A 22,926-nucleotide genomic window follows, 5' to 3' on the forward strand; every position below is an offset into this window, starting at 1 on the left:
ATTGGCCATTCCACTAGTCCCAGGCCATTAAAGAATACCATCTCTTTCATAACTTAGTATTAGTTAACAGAGCAACAAAATTATTTTTAAAATATTTCATTTACCTCACTGTTTTTGTTATTTGGTTCTTTGATTTTCGGGATCTTTTTCATCCTTGATGGAGATCTATAAACAGCTGGCACAGGACTAAATTTGCCTTTACTTTGGTTTAAGTTATTAATAGTTGCTTCAATCTGTTAACACAAGTAAATGTTAATGTTAATTCAATGATCTGGGGAATGGAGAAACATCCCAGGGGATACTGCCATATATCGGGCGATATACAGGTAATTGCGCCGCTGTGGAGTGTATTGGTTTTCAAGCAGTTAAAATGGGAAAGGGATTATAGAAATGAGACATTAGGTCTATAATCGGGGTAATCATTTTCCTGGAAACTGATCAAATTGGTTGAAGATTTTAGATTTTAGAACCAACACTCAAAAAATAAGACAGGCAAATTATCACATCTCAGTTTAATTGGCAAAGAAAGCTTAGGCCAACCTCAGTAATTTCTGGAAAATATTGACTCTTGGTTGAATTGGGAGATATTTTGGGAATTTAGATTTGAGTTTATATAGGGTAACAAAATTCAGCTGAACTATTTGAGGTATGGTACAGGCTAATTAGGTCCTGGGGTAACATCAAACTTCCACGGTGGAAAATATGATAGACTTCAATAAGATAAGATTTCACATGTTGGTGATAGTGATACTGACAATCTGCCTGTCTACTTTTTTTGCCACAATTCTTTCTTCATTTTTAACTTAGATTAAAGCTCCAATATAATGGTATCATGAGTATATGCTCATATCAGTAAGGGAAAATGGAATACTATAATATTGAAGTTAATTAAAATATTTAAAACAGAGTGCAAAACTGCGATTTTCAGATAATATACCACCCAAGAGAAGGGATACATACAGGCCAATTAAAACACCACTTTCACTTAAACAAATGAGCATAGTTACTGCAGCACCGATGATTCTCTGCATGCAACCAACAACATTTAACAGATGAACGTACGCGTGTTCTGAAAAACGTGCGTTTCATTTAACATGAGTTTATGTATATTTCAGAGGACTATATATAATCAAGCGAAATAAAAAAAAAATGCGAAAAATAGATGCATGTACTTAAAATTCATTCAAAAGTGTACAATATTATCCACCACCAACTTGTGCTAATTAAAACTAAAAGGCAATGAATTACAATTCTTAATTAGGAAGAAGCAAACAGTTTACTCACATATCGCTTTTGTTTTTCCACATGCATTTGTTGCCGATCCATGAAGGTCGTTTTCAGCTGCTGCATTATTTTTACACTGTTCGAGCTCACTTTGGGTTTAAAAGTAAATTCGTCTGTCGAACTGGCGACTCGTTTCTCAGATCCCGTGCGAATTCTCTCTCCTCGTTCCTTCGCGAGTTTGATACTCATGGCGTTAAGTTTCGGAGCAAAAGTCAACTCGCACTCGAAGCTCGCTCTTTGATGTGTTCTTGTGTTTAACGTCGAAATCATACCCTTACTTCTCGCTACGTCCTTTAAAGGGCTAAGTTTCTTTTCGTTAGGTTCGTTCAGGTCTTTGTTAACTTGCGTGGCTGATCGATACAGAGACCAATCCCCAGGCTTTGTTGATAAACTTTGCACTGATTCCACTGCGGTTTCATCCACATTGTTTTCATGATTTTTCTGTGGACTAGCCGGACAAACATTCTCCTGTGAAGTTAGATCAGTAGATTCTTGGTTTCCATAACTACTTTTTACCATGTTATAAGTCTTGCAATAATCTAACATATCCATGTTTTAGGAGGAACAACCCCTCCACCTCTGTCATCAACATTCGTCGAACGCCATTTTGGAACTTATCTCCATGGCAACAGATGTGTAGACCCCAAATCGCTGTGGGAGGCCTCCCAACTCTTTAAATTAAGTTCCTTTGTTTTTCAATTCTCAAACAAACTAAGTTATATTTACTTAAGATCCATTAAAAATCTTAAATAAGCGAACAAGGATTACTGGAATCCAAAGTTGACATATCTTTAAACGTCAATAACCTAATTAGAAAAAATAGAAAATAGAAGTAAAATCATACTCCCAAAATTTCCAAAATGCCGCGATGACGCCGAGCAGTTTAAATTTGATTATTTTATGAAAAGAAGCATAATCAATTACATTTGACCAATTGTGCTAAAAATTAACAAAGAAACCTGGCGTTTGCTGTTCTTAAGTCTTTGTTTTTGTGGTATTTTCACTCATGCCCGCAATCAAGCGTACCCGTTTGTGGTTTAAAACAGGTTTAGTGTATTATACTACTACATGAGAAATTTCTGCAATTTGATTGGCTTAGAGCAGTGGTATTTCAGCTTAATTTGAAATACCTACATGTGAAAATTAGAAACCTTCTGTGGGTAGTAGTATAAACAAATAATAGCATGATTTGTACGTGATATTTAGCATAAATACCACTAGTGATATTTCAAAATTGTCTCAAATTTCACTCGCCTAACGGCTCGTGAAATTTCGTATAACAATTTTGAAATATCACTCGTGGTATTTATGCCAAATATCACTACAAATCATGCTATTACCTATACAAATAAACTTCGACGGAAAGGTGCAAAGAAGTAAAAGCAGCTGTAAAGGGTGTTTTAAAAGTTAAATTTCGGTAAGAAACGAATATTTTTCCTTTAAATTACAAGATTTTCAGTGGAGATACAAACAATAACACTTCACTCGACATCAATTTGAATTTGAAAACTTGTATTTGTAATCAGATTTTAGTTTACCCCGCTAGCAGTGTCGCTTCTATCTTTCCTAGATGAGGAAGATTAAAGGAAACTCTGTTCGCAGGGCCATTTTAGTTCTGTCTGGATATTTACGTCGAATATTAGCCGTGTTAGGTTGAAAATATTAGAAAAAGTAACCATAAAAAAAACAAAAGTTAAATCTCTTCTGCTAATGCATCAGTCAATTTCAGCTGCGCCCGCCCCCCGGGGATATGCGGGGCATTTGCCCGCTTTGTCAGTCCCGGGGGTGAGGCATTAGCAAATTTTGCGCTGCCCGGGGGGCGGGCATTTGCCAGCCCCGGGGCCAAACCCGAGCTTTTAACACGCACGCGGTTTCCTATCAGCATAACTACACAGAGGATTTTAGTGGAAAAAACAAGCAGATCTGCTCATTTGTCAAGGACGGGGACAAATTGAAGAGGTTTGTAAAGGCATGTTCTCGATTTTATGCATGCACTTCTTCATTGCTTATCAAGCCAGAATTACATTGCGGAACTCGGGAGCTACCAGAGGTGAATCAACGTTGTTTTGGTTATTGAATCAAGTTCCCCTTGATATTATTCGAAGAACATCCTTTCATATTTATAAAACTATTCATAGCAGTAAACTTTACAGGGCACTATTAATTTTAATGTCAATAATTTTGTAACTATACTAAAATCATAAACTGGTGTCGTCACGGCGTGAAGTCTTAATTAGAATAGCGCTATCACAAAGGAAGACGTTAATTGAAACAAAAAAATGCACATTAAAATGCTTAAAATGGCACTACTCGACTGTGCCATCAATGAAAAATGTTGCAGTGTTGACGGAGGACGGGGCATTTGCCCTCTTTTTCGTCCCACCGCGGGCGATTTGACAGCTCAAGAGTCCCCACTCCCGGGAATTTGCCATCCAAGGCAAAAAAAATGCTAATGCCCGGGGGTCAGCCCGGGACGGGGAGCTGGAATTGACTGATGCGTAAGTGAATACATCAAGGAACAGTAAGCTTCTTCTACTACTCACAGAGACCAAAAGGCGGTGACTTACCAAGTTAATTCGGAGCTCGTGGGGGCTAGATTCTAGCGGCGGAACCCAGTGAACTCTGCGAGAGATGAGACCAGACGGAAATCGGACTAAAACATGTTGCATCGGTCAGAAAGATGTCAAAACTGCTCTGAACTGAATGAGAAAATAATAAGAAAAAGATAGCAAAAAAGTAGAAATAAAACATCGTGCTGTTGGTTATTAGTGACTGAATATTACACCGTATCAAGAGAGGTTCGTTTCAGTAACCCATTTTTTGAATAATGGCAGGAGAGGTTAACTGCTGTGGTGACCTCGGATGTTTCCGAGGAATTTCGAGGCACTAATTCCGAGGTTCATTTTTTTCAGATGTAATTGGGATAAACCGTATAATTTTCTCTACAAAAAATGTCCCCATCACCATGAAAGCACTTTCTCTGCTCCCATAGAACTACCATTAACTTTAATCAGGGGCTGTCTGTAAAAAACGTTAGGCCGTAAAGAGTGATCTGCCTTCTATTTCGTCCGAGATCACTAACGTCACTGATTCTGAAATCAGAGATCTAGTTCTTGATCTAGCTTGTTCCCGCATCCTCTACCCCATTCTTCGCAACAAGCTACCTTATCTAAGTGGTCTTGCATTTTTTAACACTATACGTTATACCAGGTAATGCGGCTTTCAAACTCGGCCACGTTCCCTTCGACCCTAAACGAGAACTGCTTCGATAAGTAGGCGAAAGGAAATACTTGGTTTGCAAAAGAAACTGTTTAGAAGACGAACAACATTTCCTTACACACGGCGGAGAATATGACGATGTTAGGGAAGAAATTAATTTTTTTATCTCAAAAATGATGCTTACTTTTCCAGCTAACAGAACGTGAAAACAAAAAACATCTATCTTCTCCAGTTAAATGACGATAATACCTTTCAAATCATAGTAAAATGTATCCAACTAATGTTTCAAAAAGGGAACCAGCTCTTGAATTCATTCCGGCAATGTAATTGTTTATTTTTATCATTATCACAATGGTATATTTATTTTAATTTTGTTGTTATTGTTGATTTTCGGTTTTATTTCAATATAAGTTCTTATAGTAAAAGATAAAACTTTTATTGTAACCAGACCGGGCTCTTTGGAGATTAAGGCGCAATAAAGATATACTATACTATTCTATCAGGGGATAGATATCTTAACCGAAATACAACTGAAAATTTCCTGGTACGTCTCCGAAGCGTTAATTAACAAAAGGAATTCTCGACTGCGCTGATTTCAATTCGTCTCTTGAAAAAAGATTCGGTATGAAATTGAGATCTCGATCGCATATCAAGACCAGCATAGCACCCTTAATTTCTACTTACCAAGTTTTTATCATTGAAGACGTCGTTTTCCTTTAAACGGTGGTCAAATAAAGTAAAACTTTTATATTTTTTTAACTTGATAGATTTTATGCAAATTTCCACTGCGTATAGTCTAACGATTCCCTACGGTTGCTAAATCAATTATCTTTTCGTAGCCTATTTGTTAAAATTAAATTAACATATTTCTTCTTTTAAAGTTCAAAACCACATATTAGGGAGCAAGGAGAAAATGATTAAGATCTTGCTTATCCCTGTGAATGTTGTTTTTCCCGGACGAACTTCAGAATACCTATGTTTCAACAGTACATAGTTTTTCCTTACGTTTAACTTCAGTGTCTGATCTATGGTCAGTCCGTCAGATGCAATTGTCTTAGTCGACAAGTCAAATTTAAGATCTCTTGAAAAGAATCTTCAAATCATTTTAATCATTCATTCCTGTGATATCAGTAGTCAGTAAGTAGCATGGAGCCTATAGCTAATCACAGTCCTACCAAATTCAACTAGAAGCTCAATTATTTCATTCCAGTCTACGTAAAAAAAAAAAGCGTCAAATGTTGACTAGACAACTATACAGTATTATCATGTGCCGATTTATACAAGGTCCAACTCGGTATAAAGTTGTCTGCCAATAAAAACTAGAATTTGCTGCGACAATGCCTGCCTAGTGCTTGCCACGCGTACGCGCAGGAAATCTTGCGAACATTCAAAAAACACTGAGTTCAGTTTTTACGTTTTCAGACATTTAACTCTCTGATATTGATGACCTAAAGACAACGACGTCAAATGACAAATTCATGGTTGAACGTGGACAACCGCTAGCTAATTTTCATTTTTTTCCAAAGAACTTTAAGATCACTCACCCGTGTAAACATATGGTAATCCGTTTAATTGCGAGAATATGTCAATAACCAAATAACTTTGAAAATTTCTTCACAGTAAGAAAAAATAACAGCTTGAACGTATGTAGATAAGAGCCTGAATTCCTCAAAGTAAAAATAATGCAGTAAAAAATACCTTTAACCTCACTAATGTTGCGAAAGTCTGAACGGTGATTACGTAAACAAACAAAAAAGAAAGATAAAGTAAATAAAGGATTTAGTCTTCATATTTTCAGTTTTTTGCCAAAAAGTTGACGAGAAAGATCTTTTCCCGATGGCAGTCGGTTTTCAAGGATTGCAAGAAGAAAGATGACACAAGTATATAAAATATATATATAAAAAAATCAAATGTCATGGGCCAAGCCCATTAAAAATCATACCATACCTTGTGAAAGATCACTACATTTCCCTGCTTAAATACAGCTTAAATCAAGTGTCAGTCCTTTCCTGAATTTACCGTTTTAACGATGCGTTTTAATTTTTAAAATCAACCTGAATCTGATTCGTCTTAATAATTCTTGTTATGACGTCATACATGGTTTGTTTCGTAACTTCTGCAAGTACACTTCAAACTCTGCCCAACGCGCGTGTTAAGTTAAATTTGTAAACGCATACATCACTTAGTTTATGGCTTCTCCATACACCGGAACAATGACACGGAAATTTCCGTGATGTGTCTCCATTTTTTAATTCGTTCAGAGAGATGAGAGGGAAACAGTAGAAAATTGAATATTAGGGAACCATGGTTAAACGTGTGAATCGAGTGCGGGCTCGTGCGCATGCACAGAGGGCACAGACTTAATGCTCATGAAAAGCATGCAACTACTTCAAACATTGTGATTTGATCCAATACAACGCAAGAAAACCATGCAGCAGGTTTAAGGGCGGATTCAAGGAAAGCAATTACAAGCAACCTGCTCAAGCGCGGGAATAAAATATACCTCAACAACGCATGTGCAACAGCTGGAGTTCCAGCGTGAGAAGCAATCTCGTTCCCAGAGGCCGCGATCCTTTTGGTCAGCGACGGGGATCGCATGACAAAAGGGACCCCTGGGGACGAGGTTGCGCGAGAAGAAGATGCAACCGGCTTAAGCGCGGGAATCGTGAAATGAAACGGCTTTCAGCGCGACTAGGCCCCATTCACACGAAAGCTTAATTTAACATAAACACGGTTTACATTTGCTTTCTTTATGAGAGCTGTTTACTACACTTTAATTGATGGCAAATTTTGTACAATTATGCAACATGTTTAAGTTCTTTCGAATTCTGTTTAAAAGCCTGGGTTTTAAGTTTTCCATTACTGTTTTTCACTTTTTTTTAACGTAGTTTAATTTATTTTTATTTTTATAATAAACATGTTGAGTTGGCGTGAATGGCGGATTAGATTTAGATTTAGAAAAACGTGCAACCGGGAATAAAATGTAACCGCCTTCAGCGCGAGAAGAACATGCATCGGGTTTATGAACCGTATCTAAGAAAAAAAAAAGAGGAAATTTGTTCACCTACTCCATAAGGCGGGCGCGTGCAGTTAGGAGGTTTCCTGGCGCAGGAATAAGAAATGTTCAAAAAAGCGTGAGGCGCGTATTGTTTAGTCTGTTACACAGCCGTTTTTAGTGTCGTCACGCAATGCTCCTCCACACTAGTGGGGAGGAGCGTTGCGTGACGACACTAAAAACGGCTGTGTAGCAGACTGCGTATTGTTTTGCTAGAGTAAACCTATTGCTTTTTTATGTGTTTATGTTCGGAATTTGCATTTATGGCCGCAGTTTGATCCTCTAGGGATTTTACGTCACATCTCGGTATTTAAGCCTTGTCGCCTCTCGCGTTAGTCACTCGACACAGCCAGTTTTACCGCTCGCACCTTGCCGAGCTTAATTTTTCTAGTATACTGTTTACGTTTAGTCTCGTAGTTTACAGTGATGTAATTCGTTTTTCTCCGCCACTACTTTATTTCTTGTATGTTAGCTTTTCTCGTCCCCAATAAACACAACTGGTCGTGTCCTTCCTATTTCAACGTGTTGTTGCCTTTCTGCTGATTAGAACTTAAACGTTTTCTCTGCGGCGGAACGCAGTGACATAGCAGAGAAAGTCCTTACTCGTCGCCGTCGTCGTTGCTTAAGCTCCTTTTGTTGAGATCCAGAAATTTTGCTACCATGGTAACGTGACGTCACACTTCTCCTTTCTACAACGCAAGCAGCACATCTCCCACTGCCACCGCCGGGGTTATATGGCTGTTCCATGCGTACTGTAAGGTAGAGGCCGAATTGCGGAGTTTGGTGTCCTTGCTGAATTTTGGTCTTTATACTCTTACTATACAAGCTCTGCATCTTTTATGTTGGTAGTGGAGAGAATTAGTCTCCAAATCAAGAATACCGGTATTTTATCTTTGGTGATCATTTTCTTTATTCTCATTACCTTTAGGTCTAATACACCAGTGATACTAAAAAGATGCTGATCTATGGGTATAAACGATTATAAGGGAGAACTGAAAACTGAACATAAAGCTATAATCACAGTATGTAAGTCAATACAATCCCCTAAGTTCAGAATCAAATGTCCTCTGCACAGAGTTCGATTATACTATAATGTAAAGCTAAATTCTATTGTAGATTTTTAAATTGCCATATAAGGAGAAACTCTGGAGGGACCCCAGGAATTAGACACACATCTACAAATTCTCCCCTGGGACCCCTTGCCTACTGGCAAAAAAATTCTCCAGTGCGAAACCCACTAGTTTAACTCTCACTGACAGAGCAAACAAATATTACGACAACTCGTCGAAACATGTAGCTCTAACGTCTGAAATTCTGGATGAAATCTAAAAGTATGCCATTTCAAATGAAACGTGTTAGCAAAACTTTTTGTACGGTGCTAAGTCTTTTTCAGTGTTTTGCAATTACGTTATTTCTATACAAGCTCTAGGATTTCACTCGCATGGAAAACAGTTTTCCGGTCCCGTGGCCAGAGATCATGACCCTCTGTGAAAATTCATGGCAACCCACCTCCTAAATGTTTTCAATTTTTTGTGATCATATGTTTTTTTCTTGCTACTGGAAGCCATAAGTCAGTAACGTGCGGTGCACTTGGGAACGATTCAAGTTGGCAGACAACAGCAAACTGAAGGATGGTAAACAATGTTTTACTTTCGTATTTAAGCCGATTCATATCTAAAGAATTGCACTACTAGTTAAGAATCTGAGTGGAAAAATAGTGATTTTCTGTAAATTGGTCCCTAAGGCTGAAAATGTCACTGGGAAACTATTTTTCGGTTCCGTTATTTTAAGACCACGGTAACGACACGGTACCAGAAACTATCGTTACCGCGAAATCCTAGGGCTTGTTTATAACTCCAATTATTGGAGTTAATCCCTATGGATGCATCAGGATTCATTCTCCCGACCTTTCCTCAAAAACTACAGCTGATAATTTTAAGAGGAATAAAATTACAAGGCAGTATTCTGCAGCAAAAATCAAACATTCTTAGGGACTTGTCAGAAATTAGCAGGGGGGGAGGGGGGGTGGAAACAGAGGGAGGGTCGCAACTTTTTGAGACTCAGAAAAGGGAAGGGTCATGAAAAATGGGCCGTTGAAAGGGGGAGGGTCATGCAAATATATGCCCATGATCATGTAGAGGTTCACCCACAGAGGAAAAAGGAAGTTCTTTATTTGGTAAAAAAAAAACCTGGGAGAAATAGGAGAGTCAAGTGATCAGCTGTCAGAATCAGAGTGGGACTCTAAATGCTGTCATCTAAAATGTATGTATATAGCATTACAAAGAACAGATTAGACATATATATTTTGAGTTTTCATAATACTGACTCACCCTAGTGTATTGTAAGAACTAGATTTTATCATTTATACAAGAGGGGGAGGGTCATGATATTTTAGGCCAAGCTCAAGGGGAGGGTCAGCAAATTTCACTCCCATTGCAGGGATGGGTCACCTCATTTCCGAACCCAAATTTCAAATTACCACCCCCCCCTCCCCCCTGCTAATTTCTGACAAGTCCCTTAGTATAACAATTCAATAATACTGAAAAGCTTTTAATTCTAGTGTGGGGTTTCGAACTGCCATATACTGACTTGGAATCTAAGAACACACAAAAAAATATTTATCACCAAATGGTTAAGGTCTAGGAGGCATTGTTAAACAGGTAATGTTTTACACGCTATTGAAACTTACGTACATCACAAACGTGTTTTTTCTTTTACAAAACTCTTTGCCTGTCACAGATAGAGAAGTAAGGTAAAAAAATTTTTTCACTGACTAAATTATTAAATAGGCTGTATGTAGAGAAGACAAATATTTTTTTGCTAATATTAGAAAGGTTTACCGTATGTTTAATGAAAGAGCAATATTACTAGATGGGTTGAGCTTTTCTCTGAAAAATATCATTGCTCAAATATTCAAAAGAAAGGCTCAACTCACCATCTTTTAACTGGATAATTCTCACATGCATGATAACAGCATTTTTCTTGGACCAGCTGAGTTGCAAGTTGCAATGAGCACTGCCCCTCAAATAGTAAAAAGGCCATTTCCGAGCTGCTCCAAGACTCTGCCTCAAAGCAAGGCTACTGGTAAATGCACAACCATTGAAATGAGAATAATTTTTTATTCCCATGCACATAAAACTCATTTTCACAAGAAAGGTTTTGTATGAAGCCCTGTTTTGAAGAACTCAAAAATGGCCTATTGGTACAAAATTCACAAAAGCCTGTATTGCGCTTAACATTTTATACAGAACCCCCAGATTAATTAACAGTTACATGTGTTCCATATCAAAGCAGTAAATTATTGTCGTGGCCATCCAAAACAATGCTGGACCTGTAGAAATCCAAAGGGTACATAAGTCAATGAAGGATCACTGAACAAGAACAGTTTGTAACTCATTCAATGAGGTTGGACCTTTTGATACTGCATCACAAAGTGTGACTATTCAAATGAAAGCTACTGAGCAGTACTTTCCTGTGGTACTGTTTATTATGCTGTACAAGGTGGTTCTAACTTTTGAGTCTGTGGATGAAATCCTAAAGTGCGACTATTCAAATGAAAGCTACTGAGCAGTACTTTCCTGTGGTACTGTTTATTATGCTGTACAAGGTGGTTCTAACTTTTGAGTCTGTGGATGAAATTCTAAAGTGACCATTCAAATGAAAGCTACTGGGCAGTACTTTCCTGTGATAATGTTTATTATGCTGTACAAGGTGGTTCTAACTTTTGAGTCTGTGGATGAAATTCTAAACTTTAGAATTTCATCCACAGACTCAAAAGTTAGAACCACCTTGTACAGCATAATAAACATTATCACAGGAAAGTACTGCCCAGTAGCTTTCATTTGAATGGTCACTTTAGTAAAGTGACCATTCAAATGAAAGCTACTGGGCAGTACTTTTCTGTGATACTGTTTATTATGCTGTACAAGGTGGTTCTAACTTTTGAGTCTGTGGATGAAATTCTAAAGTGACCATTCAAATGAAAGCTACTGGGCAGTACTTTCCTGTGATACTGTTTATTATGCTGTACAAGGTGGTTCTAACTTTTGAGTCTGTGGATGAAATCCTAAAGTGTGACTATTCAAATGAAAGCTACTGAGCAGTACTTTCCTGTGGCACTGTTTATTATGCTGTACAAGGTGATTCTAACTTTTGACTCAGTGAATAAAATCCTCACCATTTGTTCAGACTGAATTAGCTGGAGGAGTATCCTGATGTGGAGGTTCCTGAGGAATTTCACTTCCTCTTACTCCAGAACTCTTGGGGCTGTGCCACGGGGTTTCTTTGAACAAGAACCAAAGATTTCCAGCCCAGACAAAGAAGTTGAGAAATCCAAACACCTAAAAGATAACACTTGGAGTTTAAATCGGTGCCCTTAACCTGATGTGACTATTATAAGGCCTTATTAGGGTAAAATTTTGACAGGTAACATGGCCTTGAAACCCGGGGGGGAGGGGGGGTCTCCAGATTTTATGTGACAGGGATGATCAAATAGGAACAAAAATCAAAACCCAAAAAAATCCCTAGGGCTTCAAACAAACCCTAAAAATCCTTGGACCAAAATGTAACCCCCTAAAAATCTCATGCCAAATTTCCAAGCCAAAAATATTTCCAGAAAGCAGAAGCAGCCACAACACAAGTTTTGTTTTACTTTATTCAAGGAACTACACGGTCGGTGTACACGGCAACTACGCTGTAACATGAAACTGCAGATTGTTTAAATACTCACAAAAATCCCTACTTCAATCAAGCTACCCCAAAAAATACTTGCCAACATTTTCTTACCCAAAAAAATCCCGAAATCGAAAATTTCAAACCTAAAAAAATTCTTTGATCATCCCTGTCACTTGAAATCCGGAGTACCCCCCTGCCTTGAAACAGTGAAATAATACAGCTGAAATGGTGACAAACAGCACAAAAATGAGATGAAAGTGAAACAGCAAAAAGGAAAAGCACAAATACAATACACAGGAAAGGGACATGGCTTCCTTCTCAACATGAGTTTGGTTTGACCTGATGGCCGTGTGCAGGGTTTGAGCCACGCCAGGAAAGCACACATGAAGAGATTTAGCTCAGTACAAAAATTGCAAGCTAAACCAGAATGTGAAAAGTATATTTTATTGCACGTTTAAAGTTCATTCTAAAGTCACGTTTCAGTCACGCCCTACTGAACACGTACGTCTAATGCTCAACCAAGCACGGTGAACGCACCTGGCGATCTTCAACATGTCACATCAATAACGTTTTCGAACAATAGAAAGCTTTTTTGCTCCAAATCGAAGCCAGAGTACATCAGAGAAAAATGATACAGAAGAAGAACAGTGTATTAATCAGCAAGAAATAAATGAGGATCGAAGAAAACCGAAAAAGTCACTAACTTTCCAGAAAACTTGGTTGCGAGATCACACATGGTTGCGCGATGAAAAGGAGGTGTATGTCTACCAGTAATTAAGAAAAGAATTGAAGTTTACAAGGGGTTGCTGGGACGAGATTCTGCTGTGAAATGTTTTGAAGTATAAAGTATTGATCCTCTGTTTAAATATGATGCGAAAAAAAAAGTCTTGACACCAAAAACTTAACTTTTCTTGTTTGTATCACTTAGCTTGTATTACAAGGATCAGGTAAAAAAAAATGTTTTTGTTAGCTTGCCTGTACGAAAGTAAAAAAATTAAATATTGTTGAATAAAAATTAATTTGTCTGTCCCCCTAAAAATAAAAATATCCCCAAAATTTTAGCCAAGGGGACAAATTTTATTGTCCCCCAGCAGTCAAATCCTGGCTCAAACCCTACTTCTTACTAATCCTAGTTGATGATTTTGTTAGAGGATGACCTGCCTGGACCCTTCCCCACTGGACAAGTGAACTTTAAAAGTTACTTGTCCCAGCAAGAAAATCTACTTGTCCCAGACAACCAATGGGGCTTTTTTCAAGTCCTGATTTAAAGGTGATCACCTACCACTGCAACTGTAGCAGCACCATACCTAGCACCATCAAATGAGCTGCAACCACTAGTATATGGATAATCGGCATGACATGGCTTATAGGCTTTAAAAATAGCTTCTTCACTGGTAGCCTTTTTCAGGCCAGACAAACCAGAGGCCCAAGCAATAGAACTGGTGAACCAGAAGATCACAAGTACAATAGTGAAAACAAAATCCTAAATCGAGAAATAACAGAAAACAGGGTTAAAGTGATGATGTCATAAAAATGACATTTCTGAAATTATGGAATTTGTAAGGATATTATTCTGAAAGAACAATGTCCAAGAGGCCTACTTGCCAAAAATGAGCATTTCGGGGCAAATTGTCTCTGAGATGTTAGCCGGTTATACTCAAAAAACTCCATCCAAATCCTTCTAATTTTTTTGGGGTCGACCCAAAAAAATTTAAAAAGGTTTGTATGGAGTTTTCTAAGCATAACTGGGCTACGATCTCAGAGACAATTTGCCCCGAAATGCTCATTTTTGGACCACTGGCTAGCATTATCTTGTGTTTAACCTCGCCTAAATTATATTTAGCCACATTAAAGTTATTTCTAATTCAAAATGATCGGTCTGGCTGGCAAGTACTGACTTTTGATAAGCAACCTAAGAAAAATAATAAGAGGGAAGGTAAAAAGTTCACAACTGATAGGAATTTAACTGATTAAGTTATAGACAAAGAAAAAGGGTTTTTGTCACCCAAAGTTAGAGGGCTTAGCCTGCAGCTTCTTGGTGAAGGAATAGTCTGTAGGCAAAAGTCACCTTTAGTAAAGGTACGGTAAAACAGGCAACAAAATCGTGCAATTTGTTTGGCGACATTACTGCAAAATGAGTTAAAAAGCGATGTTGCATGTTTTACTACTCAAAACCTGTCTTGCAACAAATCAGGTTGTTGCAGCTTGCGAAAAGTTGTTGCAGAAAGTAGGGAGTAGTTCTACTTTTTGCAACAAAATCTGTACAAGTTGTGTGTTTTACCTCGGCCCAAGGCAAACTTGTCTTGCAGCAAGTGACGTAAGTTACTCATGATTATGGCCCGATTCCCACATAGTTCTATCCAATCAGAAGCCTGTATTTACACAACTTGCAGCATTCTTTACTTGTCACAAGACAGGTTTGAATGTGGGTGGTAAAATGCATAACATCGCTCTTCAACACATTTTTGCAGCCATGTTGCAAAACAAGTTGCATGCTTTTGTTGCTCATGTTACCATACCTTAAGTTACACATGAGTTTAGCGGCTACTCTACTTCGCAGTTCCAGGGCTACAACAACTAGCTCTTTAACAATTATTCCTTGAGCCCGAATGGGCTCTGAGTCAATAGCCCATGAGGCTGAAGGCCGAATGGGCTATTAACTCAGAGGCCATGAGGGTGAGAGGAATAATTGTTTTAGTAAAATCCAACTAGTTGGTCAAAAATATCGAGAATAAAGAAATTTTTGCTAGTTAAAGCTAGACTTTAATCCTTTTTTGCCGCCAAAAAGCCCGCACTTTTCGCTACTGGTGGGCTATAACATATAGCCTAGTAGTAGCTCAACCAATCAGAATGCAGCATTGATAATAGACCACTAGTTAGATTTTACTAATTTCTAATATTCACTACTGCACCACAGAATAGACTACACCTCTCGTTAGGTCTGTCTGAGTCAGTGCCAAAATCCTTTTCCTAATTCCCCAACTGTGTAACAGGATTTGAGTATGTGCCTTGATAGGCTTGTTGCAAAATCTATTGTTTGTTTGGCCAATCAGGTTCGAGAGAGATTCAAAATGAACTACAAGTTATTCATTAAGTCTGTTGAGAGTCACATTTTCACTATGCCACTTTTTCTGCCAAACCATTTGACTGACTTTTGATTTGGGAAAGAATGAAGAGCAAACGTCAATGACGACTCCACAACAAAAACATTGGGTGGGGTATGCTTATCAGTATACGTTAAAAATTTTCAACTAGCACAAATAGTTCCCTATCCTTTTCAAAATCATACCACAGTAACTCGACTGGGATCATTTTAGTTTTTAGTATCAACCAAGTCGTACCAATCTACAAATTTTACACTCAAAACAGTGTGTAAAGAAATTTAGTGTCTGATGGCCCAAATTTTATCATCAAGCTACTGTATAACTCTGTTCTTAACTTGTGCTATGGGCAAGTGAAGTTTTTTGAAGAATTCGAATTACAGAAGAACTGTGAAATCAATTCTGCTCATCAAAAGGTTTTTGGGGATAGTTGAAATGACATTTGGGCTAGTAAATGCTAGCTTCAGTTTGCCCGAATGGCAAGCTGTAAAACTGACTTTCTTTACATCCTGTCAAAACGTTATGAGAAGTATCAGAGTCATTTATCAAGAAGAGCACTCCTCGCTCCCACATAGGAAAACAACAACAACAACAAAAAAATTCTCACCACAACTGGGAATGAAAGCAAACCAATATCAGTTGCGGTTGCATCCTTGGCGCGGTCTTCAAAAAACAGATAATAAGTTGCTGCAACTAGCACAAAGATCATGGAGACCACACCAGTGAAGACAAAGTACTCTGCTTCAGATTTGTAACTGAGGGGCAATGTTTCTTTGGTGGCAAATCCTGTCTCATTTATACAATTCGTCTTACTTGACGCATATACACGCATACTGTTAAATGGGTAAGAGAAATCTGCTTTGACTCGACGTGATGGTGGATTGTCACTATTGCACTTGACCAAAAACTCTAAATGACCAAGAGCGCCTGCTACTGTTGCAAATGCAAAGATGGTGATAACCTGACAAAAATGCAAAAATCACATTAAGTACGTTTTCCTTGGTCCTGGATTACGTAGCATTTCTTTCCATGAGTTGCATTTCTAACGTATTTGTAGAATTTCTCCCTCATTGGCATTCACAAATATGATAACAGATGGTCAAAGATAAAATGGTCTCAGATGCAAGAATTTCACTTTGCACGAATGCTTTGTGCACGGGCTAGACAGGTAAACAAGTGATGTCACAGACATGCGTAGTACGTTATTCAGCCCTGTCCAGCTGGCAATTATTTAACAATTAATGAATGAGGTTGAGTATCTTATGAAGAATTATGGAGATCTTGGAGGGTGTTATCCATTGAGGCCGTAGGACAGCCCAGGCAGATAACACTCCCGAGATCTCCATAATTTTTCATATGATACGAAAGCCAAATTGAATAATTGTTTTATTATTCATTCAAAATAATTCCCAGTTTAAAAACAAGGCTAAAACATGCTTACCTACATCGATGTTATGTTCACCTTTGATAGTGCACGTTTAGGGTTGTTCAGCTCCGCAAATATTCTCCAAATAGCAGATGTCGCCCTTCAAGTTGTCTTCTTGCTGTTCTTGTCATGTTTTTAGCTATTTTTTTGCCTAGTTCTTTCTCTTGAAACAAGTGAAATGTCCGCCATTTTTCAAGTTCACAACCAAAACAACTCAACCTAATCCCCAGGTCTTCTTGGTTAATGGTGCATTAACCTGCAAGAACGCTGCATTTTTGACGTCATTTCCTCGCTAAAAACAAAATTCCTCCAAATTTGGTCATCAGTAACTGGTTATGGTAAATTAAACGTGTGCTTTTAGCCAATCAGAATCGGGGAAATATTTTGAATGAATAATAAAATAATTTAAAGAAACACATGTTTTTTTATAAAATAACTAAGATAGTATGCGCGCTCTGATTGGCCGAGAGGAGTGTTTGCATGAGAGTATGTAAACATGGTTGTGGCGTCAAGTTGTTAGGCTTTTCGCGCGCTAATCACGCAAGCATGAATTTGAAAAAGTTTTCGAGTTCAAAACTCGACAAGTTTACTTTATTTACCCATTCCTTCGTCGGCTGAAACATGGAAAATCATTACAAAGAAGGTGAGTCAATTTTTCTTTGCTTAAGCTGACATTTTAAGCGAGAAAAATCTGTATTTTGCAAAGTGTCTTTTTGCAAAACAAGAACTGATTACGCGTACAAGACTTCGTGGACAAGATTTTGGGACTGGTATGAATTTCTCTTTTAATCAGTGCTATACAAAAAGTTCTGCATTTTTTTCTCGGGAAAGTTATTTTATAAAAGCAATAGAAAACTTTTTTCCAGTGTTTGCATAGCCTGATATAAACACTCGAGGAGTTGGGAGAATTCTCGACGGTTATGCAAACCCTCGACTTCGTCTCGGGTTTGCATAACTGTCTCGAATTTTCCCAACCCCTCTCGTGTTTATATCAGGCTATGCAATGTTCAAAGACAACTATTTAAGCAATAGATAACGTTTTCCGTGTTTGCATAGCCTGATATAAACACTCGAGGAGTTGGGAGAATTCTCGACAGTTATGCAAACCCTTGACTTCGTCTCGGGTTTGCATAACTGTCTCGAATTCTCCCAACCCCTCTCGTGTTTATATCAGGCTATGCAAACAGGGAAAACGTTTTCTATTGCTTAAATAGTTGTCTTTGGACATATGATACATGTACCAGTTGTATGCAACACTGATGAACGATATCTTAACCTGCTTAATTTAAACAGGGCCAAAGTATTTAACCAAATCAAATCACTTTTTTTTATAGAAACTTACGTAAGCTTAAATTGCAGAAGTTATCTGTTCTGTTACGTTTATATTATCTGTTAGAAAGTAATATTTTTAGGCCTACAGTTGTACAGCAGGGAATTCTAGATCTCAGTTCACAAAGGGATTGCCTCTATAACTGAAGCAGTCTGATATAGCCAAATATATATTAGACTGTTTTCGAAGAAATGCATATATAAAGACCGATTATAAATTTAGTTATTTGACATATTTTTTTCACGTATGGATTAATCACGCACTGTTAACTAGCTGTACATGCGATCACAATGTTATTCGTTTAGGGGGAAAACTTTATTACTAACGATTATAAAAATAAAGAAAAATTAGGGGATGTAGATTCGATATCAGTAAAGCAAAACAGCTTACACGCACAAAAGATGTTATTCACAAATCGTTATTTTTGTAGCAGCTTTCATGCAGCAATGTTATCAGCTAATAAGCTGTATTCACCGCGATCAGAGCCAAAAAAACTAAAAACCAGATACAAAACAACATGGATGTGCGATAAACTTACAAGCTCGATTCCTTTTATGAATCCTTTCGGCTCCTTGAGTATGTCGATGTTCGGTTTTTTGTTCATTTTCAAGAAAAGAAGTTCAATCTCTCGTACGAACACTTCCCTCTCACCTGCCGCCGTACGACCGCTCCTTGACTCTTCCCGCGTTACAAGCTTAGCGGCCGCTATTTTCACATTAACTCATAGCTATTTTGGGCACTCACCTGCGGGAATCCGCGGGTCGCGAGTCACGTCACGGGTGCGATCACGGGCGAAAATGAAAGTTGCAGTGCAATCTCGGAGGGCAAAAATAAAGCGAGTGTTTTTAACGTTAGATTCATCAGTTTTGGTTGCCTACGGTGGTCATTCAGTGTGGTCGAATGACAACCATGTTCTTTTGAGAGGCAGAGAGGTTAGGAGCCCTCCTGGCGATTGGGTAAATAGATGATGGCGGAGTCGATGGGGGAAGGCTTTTTTGGGGTCGGGGTGTGGTGGGTGTAAAATCCAAAGAAAACGAGCGAAATCAGACGTTTTTTTTTAAGTTGAGGCTAGCTTTGTGTCGAGGTTGGATAAATCATACTACAGAAAAGAATAAAACGTCCAAAATTTTGGGGGATGTTTTGTTTCTTTGTCATGAGTTTTAACTGAGCTGCAATTTGTCTTTTTTAGCATTTTTTGCGTCAACTATGATTATTTCTTGATTTAAACAACAAGCTCTTTTATTCCTGAATTGAGTCATTGGGTCATAAAATGTTCTGTGCAGCCAACTTCACTTAACGGTCTATAAATTTACAGCGAGGTTTACATTGACCCGTTGTCAGACGACTCAGTGATCGGGTCACGAGTAAACGATCCCGCGACTGGGAATTGGAGATCCCAGATATTAAATCATCTGGTTTAGTTTACAGACGTTTTTGAAATTTTTGGCGTTTTCGTGATTTCTTCCGGATAATCTGCCACAAAAAAGTGATTTAGTTCCAGCAAACTTCAACAATGTTCAATGCGTTGGGCCACTCTTATTGTGCTTTTTGTCAGGAGTGCTGTATAGTTTTCACGTTTAAGTAGCTCTTTGCAATACTATTTATTCAGTGACACTCAAATGCTAAGCTAGAGATGTTGCGCAATGTATATGCGGGACGTTTGCTCTGGGCTCTCGCGGCCCTGCGTGACTGGCGTGATGCCGCTAACATTTCTTAGATTCCGCTAAGGAAAAAAATGCGTATTACTGATGTAATAAATTGACATTTAAACTGCAAAGGACCGCAAACGAATATGCCGCAAAACGTAGGATCTATAAAAGACCTGACCAGCAAAAATATACACTGAGTAGACACACTGAATTCTGCAAAGCTGATCGTACTACGTGAAAATTAACCTTGCAAGACATCAACACGACACTGAAAGAACCAAAAACAGAGCGGGGTCATATATATAACCGTAGACAGTAGACAGTGTCGTGTTGATGTCTTGCAAAGTTAATTTTCACGTAGTACGATCAGCCTTGCAGAATTCAATTTGTCTACTCAGTATTTCTGACGGGAGGGGAGGAAGGGGAGGGGGGGGGTTGGGGATTTACCAGGAGCGGAAGTGGAGTATCAACAAAGCTGCACATAGAAATTACCCTTCCTCTTTACCATGCAAAGTTTAGGATGGCAATTCTCTCTTGACCAATCGTTTGTGGTATTTCTTCTTAGACAGTTCAAACTCACGTAAGTTGGGCGTCGCTCAACCTCGTTCCCGAGGTTCTCTATTTCTCGTCGTGAGTCAAGAAAGGAGAACAATGGTAAAATAGGAGGTCGCTTACGTGAGATTGCCGCTTACTAAAGTCGAACAACAGAGAGGTCCGGCGGTATTCATTCAAAACTAATTTTCTGCTTACAGTCTTGAGTTTCAATACAAGAAGAGCCATAAAAACTTAAAAATGAATTTTTCTTTCTCGGTTGGGAGTTGCCTACCAATTAAAGATCAGGCTCCGGTTGTTCAAACGCTGGATAGCGCTATCCACGGGATAAAAATCTCCCGGGGGAGGGACTCCGCATATGAAAGTGGTGGGGATGCTCGTCGTCTCGCTTAGGGGTGTAAATTTCGGATTTTGGTCTCACTTAGGGTGTTCTGGGCAAAACACCATCATATTTAGCCGTGAAGGTCTCGTTTAGGGTTGCACGCGAAAAAATATAAAAATATAACCTATACCGTGATCACTTTTAGGGGACAAAAAAAGCTTGGGCCACGCCCAGATAGGTTTCCTTTATTAGGGTTTAAATTCAAAATTTCCGACGAGCATTCCTACCCCTTTCATATGCGGAGTCCTTCCCCGGAAAAATCTATCTAATGGATAACGCAATTGGTTTTCCTAATACTTATCCGGTTGATGGTGATTTATCCGGTGGATAGCGCTATCCAACGTTTGAACAACCGGAACCAGACCCCGGTTGTTCCAAATATACCTAGGGCTATCCATCGAATAAATCGCTATCCACCGGATAAGTATTAGGGAAACCAATTGCGCTATCCACCTTTCGAACACTAGGGCCACACCATAGTGATCCCTTTCGGGGCCAAGGAGGGGCGGGGAGGGGGAGGGGAGGGTGTAAAACAGCGGAAATTATACTGACCGCTGCTTTAAAACGTGGTCACGATCGCTTACGAGAGATGCCAAATATAGTGATTTGCTTTAGAAAATGTTGTTTTTTTGAGGTGGCGCGGTCCCTTACAAAAGGTGGTCTCTACGAGAGGTGGTGGGACATGGGCAACCTCGTCCCCACAAGGGGGTTCGATCTTTGCATGCAGTTTTCCATTACAAACGTGTGGGCTCACAGTGTACAAGCCCTACAGAAAGCATACGAGACCAGGAGATGGGATCCTAATGTGACACGGGAAACTGGAAACCACTGGAAATCTTATATCGATCACATCCGGAACTATCTAAACGTACGTACGTGCTTGCTAGCAGTTCTTGTGTCGTAACAAGTTTTATATAGCTAACTGCTTGCATGGCAATAGCTTTGAAGACTGAATCCATCAGGAAATTGAGTAATTTTAATTTTCAGTGGACGAAAACCTTGTACCAGAAAAATTTAAAGAATATGGCATTCTTTTTTACTTTTTTCAAGGGCTATAGATGTAATTAGTTATATGTAATAAGACCAAAGAAAATTTCTTATAGAGACCCGAGAAAATGAATGTCAAATTTCCCAAGAATTGTGAAAAACAGGCAATTCTGAAAATTTCATGTGAAAGATGTAATTTTGTGAAATTTGACATTCATTTTCCCGAGCTCCCATAACAGATTTGCTATGGTGTTATTACAGACGACTAATTACATCTTTAGCTCTCCAAAAATGTAAATTTGAATGCAACATACTTTAAATTATTCTGGTACAAGGTTTTTGTTCACTGAAAATTAAAATAACTCATTTTCCTGGTGGATTCCATCTTAATACTTCCCCACTGATTTGTGAAAAAATGTCCTGGGGTTGGGTGGGAGTATAACAAGATTGGATTGCCCGGCCCGCATCCTCGTCCCTAGAGCTGGCTTTTCCATGAGGGAATAGCGCTCGGGACGAGTAGGTTGCCCAGCTCGAGGTCCAAACCATACCCTTTCAAATCACATTTTACTTTTGGTAAAAAAAGTATTCCTTTCTATTAATTCCTTCCAAAGAAAGCAGATCCCCATTAGTGTAAAATGCGCTGCCATCCCCCCACCTCAACCAATCCCTTGACCTTTCAACTAGCGGTATTCTGTCTAGACTATGGTAAACCACCAAATTAAAAACGAGCACTTCCGGGATTAAACGCCCAGTGGGCCTGCACAAATCAGTGTTGAAGGCAATACACTCATTGTATGAGTTGTGGGTTTCCTTTTAGTTTTGTCGGCTACGATCACACGAAGGCCCGGTAGGATCCTGGGATTTAGTTTTTACCTTCGTAATTACGGACGTTGCTCAGCTGCGAAGCGTTCGAGACCAGCAAAAACAGACGGTATACAGATTTAGCACAGATAAATCGATGAAAAAAGAGGTTAAAAACTTACATTTGCGATTTTAAAAGGTGAAAAGTTCTTAGAAATGATTTCACAGTGATATTATACTGCGGATTAATGTATGAAGGCTGTTGTGTCTACTGCGGTTGTGTAGTGTCCATGTATTGATTACGTAAGAAACGTTGGTCCTCGTCCTTGGTTTTAAGGCCGGGTTTTAAAGGGAAAAATTCAGCTTTTACTAGGCCAACTGCCCTCCCAGTACGCACGGATACTCTCGGGGCAAAGGTACTTTAATCTTCCAAAATAAGTCGACCTATCTAGCAAAATCAAAGAAA

General features: G+C 38.7%; 2 protein-coding genes across 2 annotated transcripts; both read right to left on the reverse strand.

Moving 5' to 3' along the window:
• Nucleotides 1-86: 86 nt before the first annotated feature.
• On the reverse strand, nucleotides 87-3,985 carry LOC140922482 (uncharacterized). The gene is made up of 3 exons (XM_073372462.1): nucleotides 3,852-3,985; nucleotides 1,285-1,752; nucleotides 87-233 (listed from the first exon to the last, which is right to left on the reverse strand). Exons 1-3 carry the CDS (start codon nucleotides 3,951-3,953, stop codon nucleotides 87-89), a joined length of 717 nt encoding a protein of 238 aa, XP_073228563.1. The 5' UTR covers nucleotides 3,954-3,985.
• Nucleotides 3,986-8,443: 4,458 nt separating this feature from the next.
• LOC140923119 (synaptophysin-like protein 2) lies at nucleotides 8,444-18,771 on the reverse strand. The gene is made up of 5 exons (XM_073373189.1): nucleotides 18,628-18,771; nucleotides 15,941-16,294; nucleotides 13,515-13,715; nucleotides 11,736-11,898; nucleotides 8,444-10,889 (listed from the first exon to the last, which is right to left on the reverse strand). The coding sequence occupies exons 1-4, from the start codon at nucleotides 18,691-18,693 to the stop codon at nucleotides 11,743-11,745; spliced, it is 777 nt and encodes a 258-aa protein (XP_073229290.1). The 5' UTR covers nucleotides 18,694-18,771; the 3' UTR covers nucleotides 8,444-10,889; nucleotides 11,736-11,742.
• Between the last annotated feature and the right edge of the window lie 4,155 nt (nucleotides 18,772-22,926).

Source organism: Porites lutea, chromosome 13 (genome assembly GCF_958299795.1).
Source record: "Porites lutea chromosome 13, jaPorLute2.1, whole genome shotgun sequence".
NCBI lineage: Eukaryota > Metazoa > Cnidaria > Anthozoa > Scleractinia > Poritidae > Porites > Porites lutea.

What these genes read in the sequence shown, in the direction of transcription:
- LOC140922482 (XM_073372462.1), bottom strand. Translation starts at nt 3,953, where the DNA reads ATGCAACATGTTTTAGTCCGATTTCCGTCTGGTCTCATCTCTCGCAGA. An exon ending in ACGAGCTCCGAATTAACTTG is followed by an intron (nt 1,753 to 3,851) that starts GTAAGTCACCGC and finishes CTAACTTCACAG; the next exon opens with GAGAATGTTTGTCCGGCTAG. An exon ending in TGGAAAAACAAAAGCGATAT is followed by an intron (nt 234 to 1,284) that starts GTGAGTAAACTG and finishes TTGTGTTAACAG; the next exon opens with ATTGAAGCAACTATTAATAA.
- LOC140923119 (XM_073373189.1), bottom strand. Translation starts at nt 18,693, where the DNA reads ATGAACAAAAAACCGAACATCGACATACTCAAGGAGCCGAAAGGATTC. An exon ending in TCATAAAAGGAATCGAGCTT is followed by an intron (nt 16,295 to 18,627) that starts GTAAGTTTATCG and finishes CATTTTTGTCAG; the next exon opens with GTTATCACCATCTTTGCATT. An exon ending in TGCTTTCATTCCCAGTTGTG is followed by an intron (nt 13,716 to 15,940) that starts GTGAGAATTTTT and finishes TTCTCGATTTAG; the next exon opens with GATTTTGTTTTCACTATTGT.